The sequence below is a fragment of the Urocampus carinirostris genome, chromosome 13 (assembly GCF_059441175.1).
Source record: "Urocampus carinirostris isolate Australia breed hairy pipefish chromosome 13, RoL_Ucar_1.0, whole genome shotgun sequence".
In the NCBI taxonomy this organism is placed as follows: domain Eukaryota; kingdom Metazoa; phylum Chordata; class Actinopteri; order Syngnathiformes; family Syngnathidae; genus Urocampus; species Urocampus carinirostris.
This window is the reverse complement of record NC_142361.1, coordinates 34,849,333-34,861,567: the sequence shown is the minus strand read 5'-3', so window position 1 is coordinate 34,861,567 and position 12,235 is coordinate 34,849,333. Positions and strand designations below refer to the sequence as shown.

At 39.4% G+C, this 12,235-nt stretch overlaps 1 protein-coding gene across 1 annotated transcript in view; it reads right to left on the bottom strand.

Annotated features, from left to right (window-relative positions):
• The window catches only part of fancl (FA complementation group L), a 50,247-nt gene that overhangs the window by 24,527 nt on the left and 13,485 nt on the right, over positions 1-12,235 (bottom strand). Inside the window, exons 7-8 of the mRNA XM_088350913.1 lie at positions 4,307-4,403; positions 530-598 (exon numbers count right to left, since the gene is read on the bottom strand). Of these exons, the coding sequence (XP_088207039.1) occupies positions 530-598; positions 4,307-4,403 (166 nt within the window). The remainder of the gene's footprint in view (positions 1-529; positions 599-4,306; positions 4,404-12,235) is intronic.

Sequence of the window (12,235 nt, the reverse complement as noted above, 5' to 3'; positions counted from 1 at the left end):
ATATGAAACAAGTGTCATGTGCAAGGATAATGTAGGGCGCATAATATCAAAACTACAGTTAGAGTAAAGGGTTGCATTAAAAAAAAACAGATAAAATGTTAACCAAAAACCTTCATAGAACATAAATATTAGGAAATCTACTTTCACAACTTTATTAACTTCATTCATTTCTTAATGATTACTGCACGTTGGAGCATTTCATAAATATGCGTTTCAGATTTTATTCACTGTGTTACCGTTCTTTAAGGCACACTTATAGATTTTTGGCAGTTTTTTTGTTCTTAAGGTGCTCCTTATAGTCCAGAAAGTACGGTACGTCTTAATGTCAAAATAAATAATTACGAAGTAAAACAGAAGTGTCATAAATTGCACAAACATGTGATTCTATTATTAATACCTTTTTTGGGAAAATGCAATGAAATGAAAATAGTAATGTGGAAAATAGTCAAATTCTATCAAAGTAAGCTTTTTCATTATTGATATAATTAAATAAAGTAGGATTTGAGAAAGGTTTTCAAAAATGGCATACCTCCGGTGTCCATTTCAAGAGAAGGGGGACCGGCAAGTCAGCTGAGCATTCGGGGGCCTCTGCTGGGTGCTATTGGTGGGGGACATTGGGGAGTTGAGTACACAAAATGTACACTTTACAATAACACAATCACATAAAATGTAATATAAAAATGATAGAATGTCACATACAAGAAAAATAATTGATAAAACGTAATCAATGAAATACTTGCTTGTTCTGAAACAAAAATGATGCAGTATGTTCTTTGTTTTCTTACAGCCTTTATATTTAACTAATGGCTCAAATGTGTTTCAAGGAAGCCATTAAATAATTGTGATCAAATCTGTGTCCTTAGAGTACAAAGTTTTCCGCACTATAAGGCGCACCTAAAAGCCTTTATTTTTTTCAAAAGCTGACCATGCGCCTTATAATACAGTGCGCCTTATATATGGATCAATATTAAGTCGCAAAGTCTTGCAACTAAGGCAAGCAGCCGCCGACTAGATTTTCCCCCGAAGGCGAAGTCGTCCGCGGTGTATGCTGGGATTTATATACCGGCGTTTCATTTCCTAACCAATGTGTCAATCATCATTTGAATCAGTCACTATTAGCTAAAGTTATTTGGAGGTAAAGGGGGCAGATCCTTTTTATCATTTACAGGCTCGCATAGGCTAAAGGGGCAAAACAAAGCCTGCAATTGGCCGAAAAAGATGAATGTGAATCATACGTTGGGTTGCACTACGGCACAGAGAAAACATTTTTTACTATTCTGTATTTGTAAATATTTTACTCTCCTGGATTTACTACACGCACGGTTATAAGAAGACCATGGTTACGTATCGTTATTGAACGTGATGGCTGCAAGAGAACTTAGGTGAGCTACGCGGCTTTATATTTTCCCGGTATCTTGTTTTAGAACGATCTTGATGTTTCTGTGATGAGTCTATTTTTAAACTAAATTCAATTCAAAGTGTGTATTGTCATATGCACAGTAAAGAACCCCGTTTCCCTGCACGAAAAAAATCTTACTTTGCTGTCCACACAGTTGCCAGCAAAAAATAAAATGGAAACTAAGAAATGTTTGTTTGTTGACATCGTACGGACACCGCATCCGCACGTGTCTACGACACGTATTTGCTTCTTTGCAAGATTTCGGAATGTTAAGGGGGTAATACGTTTGACTGAACTATCTGACTGTTTAGTCGACGTTCCCATTGTAGCGCCTTATAATCCGGTGCGCCTTATGTATGGAAAATATAGGACCAAAAACTATTTTTTGGGGGTGCGCCCAATAACCTGGTGCGCCTTATAGTGCGGAAAATACGGTAGTCAATTTTCTCTCCCTAACTTTCCATAGTGACCCTTACTTTCATCCACAACTCGTCCAGCCCTTTGTCGCCCCTTGCTGTGCTTACTGAAGGATGACCTGGCACTAGATTTGGTGAAAGAAGCTGGAAGGCAGGAAGAACTGAAAGGTATTTTTACAGCTCCAGAAAGAAGTGTAAATAGCCAGCTGGGCACACAGTGGGCTCTCAGCATTCTCCCTTAGCCCAGATGGATGTCAGCTGGGCTTAGCCAAGCATCACCTCACCGTGTTTAAGTCAGATATTGTAAATCAGCAGCTAAATTTACCCATACAATAGATACAGTACAGTTCAAGAGATTGGGGTCACCGAGACAATTTTGCGTTTTCCATAAAAAAGTGACACTATTCATTATCAAATGAGTTATAAAATGTCTGTGTTCCTTTTCAATATCAATCTCTTCCTTATGTAGGCCAGTGTCAGATATGGCCTTGAAGGCACGCATCTCATAGTTGCCTCTTCACTGTAGATATTGACACTGGTGTTTTGGATGTAATATTAAACAAAGCTGCTAGGACCTTTAAAGTGACTTTCTAAAACTAGAGACTCAAATTTACTAGTCCTCTTGCTTGGTTGATCAGAAGAACCTCTCACTTCTCTTTATACTGTGATTAGTGCCTGTTTTGGCTGTTCTATAAAGGGAGTAGTATACACTGTTGAAGGAAATCATCAGTTTCTTGTCAATTTCTCGCATGGAATCACCTTTGTTTCTTAGGACAAAAATAGTCTGTTGAGTTTCACACAGGGGGAGCACGGCAGCGCAGTGGTTAGCGCTTGTGCGGCACAGTTCATGTCACGGGAACCTGTCGTGGGTTCAAATCCAGCTCCAGACTTCCTGTGCGGAGTTTGTATGTTCTCCCCGTGCTTGCGTGGGTTTCCTCCGGGCACTCCGGTTTCCTCCCACGTTCCAAAAACATGCATTTCAGGTGAATTGGCCGGTCCAAATTGTCCCTAGGTGTGAATGAGCGAATGAGTTGTCTGTCCCTGTGTGCCCTGCGATTGGCTGGCAACCAGTTCAGGGTGTCCCCTGCCCACTGCCCGGAGATGGCTGGGATGGGCTCCAGGCCCCCCCCCCCCCCCCCCCCCCCCCCCCGCGACCCTAATGAGGATAAGCGGTACGGCTGATGAGATGAGATGAGTTTCACACAAAAGTTCTTTTTCTAGCACTTTTGGAAATTTAATCACACCCACATTTGACCAAATTACCCTGATTTTAGCTAACCTGCATTGGCTCCCTGTTAGCTTAAGATGTGATTTTAAGGTTCTCTTGGTAGTATACAAAATCATGCATGGACTTGCTCCCTCATATCTTTCAGATTTAATTTCCCCCTATGTTCTGGTCCGGAACCTTTTGCTCTGAAATTGCTGGTCTACTAGTGATCCCAAGAGCCAAGAAGAGATCCGCAGGTTCGAGAGCGTTCTCCATTCGTGCTGTGGAATGCTCTTCCCCCTAAGATTCGATCCGTGACCTCAGTGGACCAAACTCTGGCACAGGTCATACAGGAACTGCACAGCTTCTGCCAGGGAGGTAGTATCTCAGGAGGTAGAGACCTTTTCTTGGGGCAGAGAATTTGCAGGCTTGATGCTTGGCTCCTCAGAGTTAAATGTCCAAGTGTCCTTGGGCAAGACACTGAATTAATCTCACCACTGATAAGCAGGTTGGCGCCTTGTATGGCCGTCGCTGCTATCAGTGTGTGTGTAATAGGGAAAGTGTGAAGCTCACCATAAAGCTCTATATTAATGCAGACCATTTAGTTATCCTAAATAAAGAAACGGCTTTTTGTTCGAAATTGAGGACATTTCCCAGGGAGAAAAAAAACTTTTGAATGGTATCGCATACGATATTGCGAAATCTTAGAAATAAAAATAATTTTTGTGGTATTCTCAAAAATGGTTCAGTTTAATTTGGTCCATTGTTTTGTCCAAAATGACAGCGATCAAGAAATTTACAATCAAATTATCCTCTTTTCTACAAATATTAACAGAAGTTAATGTCAAAAAAATCATGTTAGCCCTCTAGATGAGTATGGGTGTAGCTATACCTAAAAGCGAAAAATTGCCGCCAAACCAATGTAGATAAAAGTGAGCGTACTTGCCTTCTCTTTTCATGGAGGATAATTTTCTATCAATCCGAAGTCTGCGTGGAAATGTTTTATCTGTGCTACATCTCAGTCACAGTGGGTTATCACATCCATACACCCTCTCCAATTTGCCCTAGATTTGAGGGCCCAGATGTAAATCACTGATTTGCTATCAGCAAATTGAATGGCCCGTGTGTGTTAAATGAAGTCAGACCTAGATCTGGGTTTGGCTGAATCTCAAAATCGAGATGGACCGCATTCCACGTTATAATGAATCATTTTTATCACCGAGATGACCTAGTCATCAATGCTGACAGGGAGTTTTCACACATTAAAGTAAGAAACGCACTTACCTTCGACTTGAGGTTGACGGTAAGAATGTGCTGCCGACCGGAGGAGTCCTCAGCTTTCATCTTCAACATTTGAAACTGCGTGTCGATGAAAAATAGCCTGCAGAACAGAAAACATACAAACGGGAAGAGTCACAACACAACATTTTCCTTAAAAATGACTGTCGTAATCAGTGTTGCCTCTAAGCTGCGCGCGTGCGCAATTGCGCACTGCTCGCGCATTCTCAGCGCACAAGAAAATCTAGCCAGCGCATAAAAATGAGGGCTCAAAATTACTAATTAAGAAGCGACTAAAGTCAAAGTTACAGTGCATGAAGGTAAAAATACACGGGTTGCCCTGACGTTGTGTCCTAAATGCGGTATTTTGAAGTCGATTCGAAGGAGAACGAAGTTGAGTAAAGTTAGTAGAGTTTGTCGGGGAACCGGCTTCTTCGGCTCGGCTCACTAAAAGGAACCGGCTCTTTCGGGTCCTAAACGGCTCTTCGGGTTGTTTTTACTTCTTTAATCCCAACATGACCAAATAGAATAGAATAGAATTTACTTTTTATTGTCATTCTTTGTAACAATCCACACAGAACGAAATGAAAAATGATGCACAAAATGACTTAAAGGACGGGGGGACTAGAACAAAAAAGAAAAAAATACCAAAATGAAAAAGTAGTGAAAAGCTGAGAAAAAAAGAAACAAAAGTAAGAGAAAAAAGAAGGAAAAATTTAGAAAAAAGCCAGAGAAAAAAGAAAGAAAGAAACACAATGAGATTTTTTTTAAAGGAATTTAAAAAAAAGTAGAAAAAAAAACACGGAAAAAAGAAGAAAAAGTTTGTATGGCATTCAAATAATTTCCAATTATATCAAGTGAATCTTGTTGCCAACATTGTACTTCCACTAAAAAATGTGATTAAGTACAGTTCTGTATCTTACAACCGACTAAATAAGCCCCCAAAAATGTTAATATTATGCGACAAAACATATCAGGAAATAAAAAGAATATCTTGTGAAAGAATTGTAAGAACAAACGACGTTTGTAGGCCGTACAACCTTTGCAATAGTACATGAGTCAATTCATTCAAAAGAGAAAAATAATTTTGCATTGCTGGAAACTCAGCAAAATGTAACTTGATGTCACGTTTTGAACATGTTTGATAATGACTCAGTTGCCACACTTGGGATTGCTGTTGCTCACTGTTGTTTCAAGCGTTGCTCACCGACTTTGTGTGAATGCTCAGACCCGTAAGGAAAATTACAGGGAACATTGGTAGTAATGTTACATCAAGTGTCAAACTCATTGCCAGCGGGCCAAATGTGAACTGTTACATAATTTTTCGTGGCATCCGACACAATGCTGAAAGCAGCACAAGAGGAAAAATTTGCGTAATACAATGACCTGCAGTTTTTAAAATGTCCACTGGATGTCGCCAAAGCCAGGCATCACTCACACTCCGTTATAGCTATAAAGTAAATGTAAATAGTCTGCATTTATATAGCACTTTTCAAGTCATGAAGACCCCCCAAAGCGCTTTACAATGTGCTTCATACTTACCCATTCACACACACACTCACACACCGATAGCAGCGTCAGCCATGCAAGGCAACTACCTGCTTTCGGGGGCATTAGGTATTCAGTGTCTTGCCCAAGGACACTTCGACATAAAACATGGGAATCGAACCTGCGATCTCTTGATCCCAAGACGAGCGCTCTCTAGTCTAGATCTACTTAAACAGTAGTATCTGGACATAATTTTTTAGTTTTGTAAATCTGACATCCAGTTTCTCTGAATGTAGTTTTTTGTCGCCATTATATAAGCCCACAGCTTTTGTTTTTATAGCTCTGGCCTTCATCCGCGTGTCCTTCTAGGCTTCCAGCATACACAGGTAATGGCTTGCTGTGATCCTGGAATGCAGGAACACGCTTCCAACTGCATATATTAATATACAGCAAGCCTCGGTTTGGTCTGGCTACTATTGATCAACCAGAGAACATTAAGGAAACCCATCCCAATTTCATTTTACTTAACCAACAAGTTTATTCTTCTAAGTCCTGAACTTTCTTGTTTGATGTGCATTTATGTCCACGCCAGGTCCTAGAAGGTTAAAGCAATATGGAGAAAAAAAAAAAAGAGAAAATAGGTCCTGGGTGTTTTGGTTGAAGTTTAAAGCTCCTTTCTATAATAGCTATGAAATGTAATAGCCAAGTTCCCATATTCAGGTGAAATTTTCATCAATAAACAAAGATTAAAAAAAGAAGTCAAGACTTTAATAGCACTAAATCAATCATTTAAATTAATGTTTGTATGGGTTTTTGTCACTTTTAGTCTGCATTAGTTACCCCGAGGTAAACAAACTGTAGTGGTAATTAGTTCAATTGTCGTTTTGTTGGGTTTATTTTCCAATGCTCTCGATGAACACTACAAGAGATTAAATCTTAGTGAAGGAAAACAATATTGAGGATGAAAAAAAAAACCACAATATTTTTTTATAATCGAAACTTGCATCCTTGAATCATAATTTAATTGGCAGCCTCCCAGCCAAAGTCTGCCTCCTGTGAGAATGTTTTTTTTCTACCATTTGATGCCCGAGCTAAACTACATTTGACACCCCTGCCTTAAAGGGTCATTGTGTATTATTTAGATCCACTTAAAGGTAAAATACATTGTTTATTAAAAAAGAACAAAAAAAAAAAAATATTGATTTGAATAATAACCAAAAAAAGTTCCATTTCCGGCAACCGGCACTTCAGTACTAAAAACTATCATATAAAAGTGCCTTTTAGATCAAGAGAATAGTATTTATTTTCCATAACATGAGGCTCCCCTAAAGGAAGCTGACATGAAGAGTACCTCCAAAAACCTTGATAAAGGCTGGGCAAAATAAATGTTAGGACAAATTATACCGTTTGGTCACTTTGAATCTGCCACACTAAATTGTGGAAGTTTGGAGGCCTGCCTCTCTGAGATAAAAGAATGGATGTCACTCAACTTCTTGCGCCTTAACTCTGAAAAGACTGAAATGTTAGTTATTGGTCCATCTAAATGCCGTGACTTGTTCTCAAAAACTGCTCTGAACATTGACAAATGTAACCCAGAGTGACTCAGTCAAAAATTTAGGTGTCATAGTTGACCACGATCCGTCCCTTCAAACACAGGAGAAGAATATTACTAGAACAGCTTTCTTCCATCTTCGCAACATTGCTCAAATTCGTCCTATGCTGTCTGTCGGATTCGGAGATTATAATTCACGTGTTTTTTACTTCCCGTCTCGATGACTGTAATGCACTACTCTCCGGTCTCCCGAAGTCCGAAATCAAGAGGCTTCAGCTGGTACAAAATGCTGCAGCCAGGCTTTTAACTAAGACTAGAAAGTTTGATCACATTACCCCGATTTTAGCTAACCTACAATAGCTCCCTGTGAGCTTAAGATGTGGTTTTAAGGTTCTGTTGGTAGTATACAAAATCATGCATGGACTTGCTCCCTCATATCTTTCAGATTTGATTTCCCCCTATGTTCCGGTCCGGAGCCTTCGCTCTGAAAACGCTGGTCTACTAGTGATCCCAAGAGCCAAGAAGAGATCCGCAGGCACGAGAGCGTTTTCCATTCGGGCCCCGGTGCTGTGGAATGCTCTTCCCCCTGAGATTCGATCTGCAACCTCAGTGGAAATGTTTAAATCTTGGCTTAAAACACACTTCTATTCTATAGCATATGAATAACCTATATTTTATGTTGATGATATGTGTATTATTTGCCCTGATGTAGGTTTTAATTGTCTGTAGTTTGCAATAGTCTTTGATCTGTGCAGCTCTTTGAGACTCTGCGATTAAGGGCGTCACATATAAACTTGACTTGACTTAATTGTGTTCTTGCGTGTCTTTTTTAGCACTCATTTTCTTGCAATACACCATACATCTATTGGTCAAATAAGACACGTTTGGACAAAGTTGCTGTTTTCAGCACCATTTTAAAGCATTAACAATGCTACGCTTGAAAATTTCCACTAAGTGTTCATTTAGGTGTTGGTTGTAACAGCGGAGACTAACAAACTAATAAAATCACACATATTTTTATCACTTTACCAATGAGATCATGGTCACAAGCTCTGCTCGTCCAATAAATTACATTGCTCCTTCCTGAGCTGATTACGACCTACTGAGGCGGAGGACACTGCACTGATGTGTCCCGATCACGCTGTAACGCTCGGTTCAGATTTACTGCCCTGCTGCTGCTCCGGCACAGTATGAAAGACTCACGGCTCCCCCTCTTCGAGTACAGTTTCCCAGTCAACTGAAACTTTGAGACAAAAGACTGATCCAAGACAAAGGACTTCGAGAGTCCTCCTCTAGATTTACAGTACCTCACAAAGCGCGCTGAGGTTGGCGTGGCAATATATCTGCCGAGGATTTATGGAGTGTGTTAGAAAGGAGTGATGGGAGCAGTGTCCCCAGGGATGACACGCACACATGCTCTTAGGAAAGTGATGGAATGATGGCCGACGTTGTCCGCGGCGAATAGCTCGTAAACATGACCGTTCAATCGCCCACTTGCAATCAAACACAAGGGCATCCGCAATGAAGTCCATCATACAAAGGAACAATACAACGATAAGGACAATTTCCCAAACTCTTTTTCCGAATGAATGAAAACTTTATTCGAACATCAAAATAAAAACAAATAACTCAACAGCAAAATAACGTTACATAATCAGTGTTCATTTTACCTCTGAAAAGTGATGAGTCCCAGGGACTCGCATGCTCAAAAATCTATGGGTCCCAACAGAGATCTATGGGTCCCCAAAATTTAGTGTCATCGAGGTTGAAATTGTAAATCGGTGACAAATATATAATAAAAATCTATATATTCATTCAGTTTTAATCATCAAATGATTAATTCATTCTCTGCATCAAATTATTGTTGGTAATATACCGATTAAAGGGATCACCACAAACCTGTCTTTTTTTCATTTTTCTCCTTTTATACTTCCTTTTTTTTCTTAACTTCTTTATACAACATCATAATTCGTAAAATGATGCATCAAAGCAAGTGAGCCGTTTGAGAGCCGGCTCTCTTGAATGAGTTGAGCCGAAAAAGCCGGTTCTCTAAAAATAGACGGACTTTTCACTACACAACTCGAGATCGGCGTGCAGACGAAAACTCCAAAACAACATCTGCCGGATCTGCCTGACAAAAGGTTTGGAGTGCGGTAAATCTTTGTTTAAAAAAATGTAATCGGGTAATAATGACAATTTTGTGTCAAAAAAGTTGCGTCCCCGGGGACGCACGTTGATTTGACACTTTAGGTTCCCAGCAAATATGATGCGTCTAGGACGCAGGGACGCGGGCAAACGAGAACACTGCATAATATGTTCGAAAAGGGGCAGTAAGAAGCAAACGCTTATATTACCTCCCCCTTCAACTTCCCCACCAAATATACCAATGACACAACAACAATTATAATGATATTAATAATAACAGTTATGATATAAGAATAGCAACAATAACAACGTTAACGAGGCACTATTCCCAATCTCCTGCACCACTCATACCCCACCCTCATCTCTGTATTCCTCCAGGAATGTTCCTTTGTATCTAAACCTGAACAAGTGAATAGTTGGACATTGTTTGATCTTGTCATGTAAATTGTTCCAAAGTTTGACTCCACACACAGACAAACACATACTTTTCCTGGTGGTTCTCACCTTTGGGATTACGAATTCACTACAGCCCCTTAAGTTATAATTTCCCTCTTTACGAATGAATAATTTATGGATGTTTTCTGGCACTATGTTTTTGTTGACCTTAAATAGCTATTGTCCAGTGAAAAACTTTACTAAATCATCTAGTTTTAATAATTTGGACTGCAGGAATAAAATAAGAGTATGATCTCGACATCCTACCCTGTGTATGGTCCTAATTGCACGTTTTTGGAGGATAAAAAGGGGCTGTAGTGAACTTTTGTAATTCTTGCCCCAGACTTCTGCACAATATGTTAAGTATGGCAGAACTAGAGAACAATATAATAAATATAATGCATTATAGTTTAAAATGAATTTGGCTTTATTAATTATTGAAATACTTTTAGATACTTTAGTTTGTATGTGTCTGATGTGTGTTTTCCAGCTTAATTTATTGTCTATTATGACCCCTAAAAAACGTAATTTCTGATACAGCGTCTATATCGCTCTATATCATTCGTATCTCTATTTTTATCTTCAAACACACAATACTTTTTTTCTTTCGGGTAATTTGCGCCCGTCTTTGCTTTCACAGTGCTTTGATACTGATAGCAGCGCAAGATGCTAAAAGTAGATAATGATGTAGTTAAATAGATGCAGAGGGGAGCTTCTGTATAACGATAACGTAATATCCTTGAGTACTTAAACACAAAAAGTATGGACTATGGAGCAATGAAAAAAAAACACATTACGGTTAAGATCTTTGACGAGTCCTTCAAGTAAGACCATTTAATAGATCTGTACAAGTGTCAAGCATCAAAGAAAAGAGCAGACACTTAGTACAATGTGTAAATTAAATGACGAACTGTGAATGGAAAAATAGAATCCCGTGACATCACACTTGAGTCAAGGCACAAGCAAAAGGCTCTTTATTATACTCTGTGTCTTTCTGAGATAGCACAAAGCTAAATTTGATTTTTTAAAAAACAAGGGAAATAAAATGTATTTCATTAGAATTGCTGGAGAGTATGTTGTTGAATACCACAGAAAAAAAACATGCAGACAAAAGAAAAACATGGAGTTGTTTTTGGGCGAAGTGATACTAACCAACCTACCGTATTTTCCGCACTATAAGGCGCACCTAAAAGTCTTAATTTTTTTCAAAAGCTGACCGTGCGCCTTATAATACAGTGCGCCTTATATATGGATCAATATTAAGTCGCAAAGTCTTGCAACTAATGCAACCAGCCGCCGACTCGATTTTCCCCCGAAGGCGAAGAAGTCCGTGGTGTATGCTGGGATTTATATACCGGCGTTTCATTGGCTAACCAATGTGTCAATCATCATTTGAATCGATCACTATTGGCTAAAGTTATTCGGAGGTAAGGGGGCAGATCCTTTTTATCATTTACAGGCTCGCATAGGCTAAAGGGGCAAAACAAACCCTGCAATTGGCCGAAAAAGATGTGTCAATCATCAGTTGAATCGATCACTATTGGCTAAAGTTATTCGGAGGTAAGGGGGGGCGGATCCTTTTTATCATTTACAGGCTCGCATAGGCTATAGGGGCAAAACAAAGGCTGCAATTGGCCGAAAAAGATGTGTCAATCATCATTTGAATCGATCACTATTGGCTAAAGTTATTCGGAGGTAAAGGGGGCGGATCATTTTTATCATTTACAGGCTCGCATAGGCTAAAGGGGCAAAACAAAGCCTGCAATTGGCCGAAAAAGATGAATGTGAATAGCAAGTGTGGTCTTCTACGGCATAGAGGAAACATGTTTTACGATTCTGTATTTGTAAATATTTTACTCTCCTGGATTTACTACACTCACGGATATAAGAGGACCATGGTTGCACATTATTATTGAACGCAACGACTTCGAGGAGCTACTCCGGCTATATAGTTTCCCAGTATCTTGTTTCAGAGTGATCTAGATGTTTCTGTGATGGGTCTTTTTTTAAATTAAACTCAATTCCAAGTGTTTATTGTCATATGCACAGTAAAGTTGCAAGCGAAAAAGAAAATAGAAACTAAGGAATGGTTGGCATTTCTTGAATCCCAAGACTTTAACCTTCCGAATGATATTTGGAATGATTCATTTGAGTGACATCGTACGGACACCGCATCCGCACGTGTCTACGACACGTATTTGCTTCTTTGCAAGCTTTGGGAATGTTAAGGGGGTAATAGGTTTGACTGAACTATCTGACTGTTTTGTCGACGTTGTAGCGCCTTATAATCCAATTCGCCTTATGTATGGAAGATA